Source organism: Apis dorsata, unplaced genomic scaffold (genome assembly GCF_000469605.1).
Source record: "Apis dorsata unplaced genomic scaffold, Apis dorsata 1.3 scaffold_326, whole genome shotgun sequence".
Classification (NCBI taxonomy): Eukaryota; Metazoa; Arthropoda; class Insecta; order Hymenoptera; family Apidae; genus Apis; species Apis dorsata.
Window position 1 is genome coordinate 678,180 of NW_006263594.1, and position 518 is coordinate 678,697.

Consider the following 518-nt stretch of genomic DNA (forward strand, 5'->3'; position numbering starts at 1 on the left):
GTATCGCATACTCGAGGGCCTGTACAAAGAGCTTCTCGAGCTGACCGAGATCCGGGACGTGGTCCACCTTGGCGGGGACGAGGTGAACCTCGACTGTTGGGCCCAGTACGGGAACATCACGGCCGCTATGCAGGCGCAGAACATGACCGACCACCACGCCATGTGGGCCGAGTTCGAGACCAAGATGCTGCACAGGTTGGTGAAGGCGAACCGCGACGAAACGCCCAAGGCCGTGATCCTGTGGAGCTCCCCCCTCACCAAGAGGCCGTACATCACCACCTACTTCGACCCCAAGATACACGTGATCCAATCTTGGGGGGGTAGCAACTGGCCGGAGACCCCCGATCTCCTCGAGGACGGTTTNCCAGGGCGTCCGCCCTAGCCGAGAGATTGTGGTGAGTGAAGGATTGAGAAGGATTCAAAAAGGGATCGAAGAGGGGTGACGATGTTTTCTTGTTGTCGTTTACAGGAGCGACACGCCGACCAACGGTTACTCGACGGACGAGAACGTGTACACG

The 518-nt window shown here is 58.8% G+C and overlaps 1 protein-coding gene across 2 annotated transcripts in view; it reads left to right on the forward strand.

The window, feature by feature from the left end:
* LOC102675172 (probable beta-hexosaminidase fdl) overlaps positions 1–518 on the forward strand; it is a 33,526-nt gene extending 33,008 nt beyond the window's left edge. Inside the window, exons 8-9 of one of the 2 annotated variants that reach the window (XM_031511525.1) lie at positions 1–395; positions 470–518. The exon at positions 1–395 is cut by the window's left edge and continues 5 nt beyond it. In XM_031511525.1, the coding sequence (XP_031367385.1) occupies positions 1–382 (382 nt within the window). In that variant the 3' untranslated portion in view covers positions 383–395; positions 470–518. Of the gene's footprint in view, positions 396–469 lie in introns of those variants that run through there. The other variant, XM_031511524.1, reaches the window with a different exon arrangement.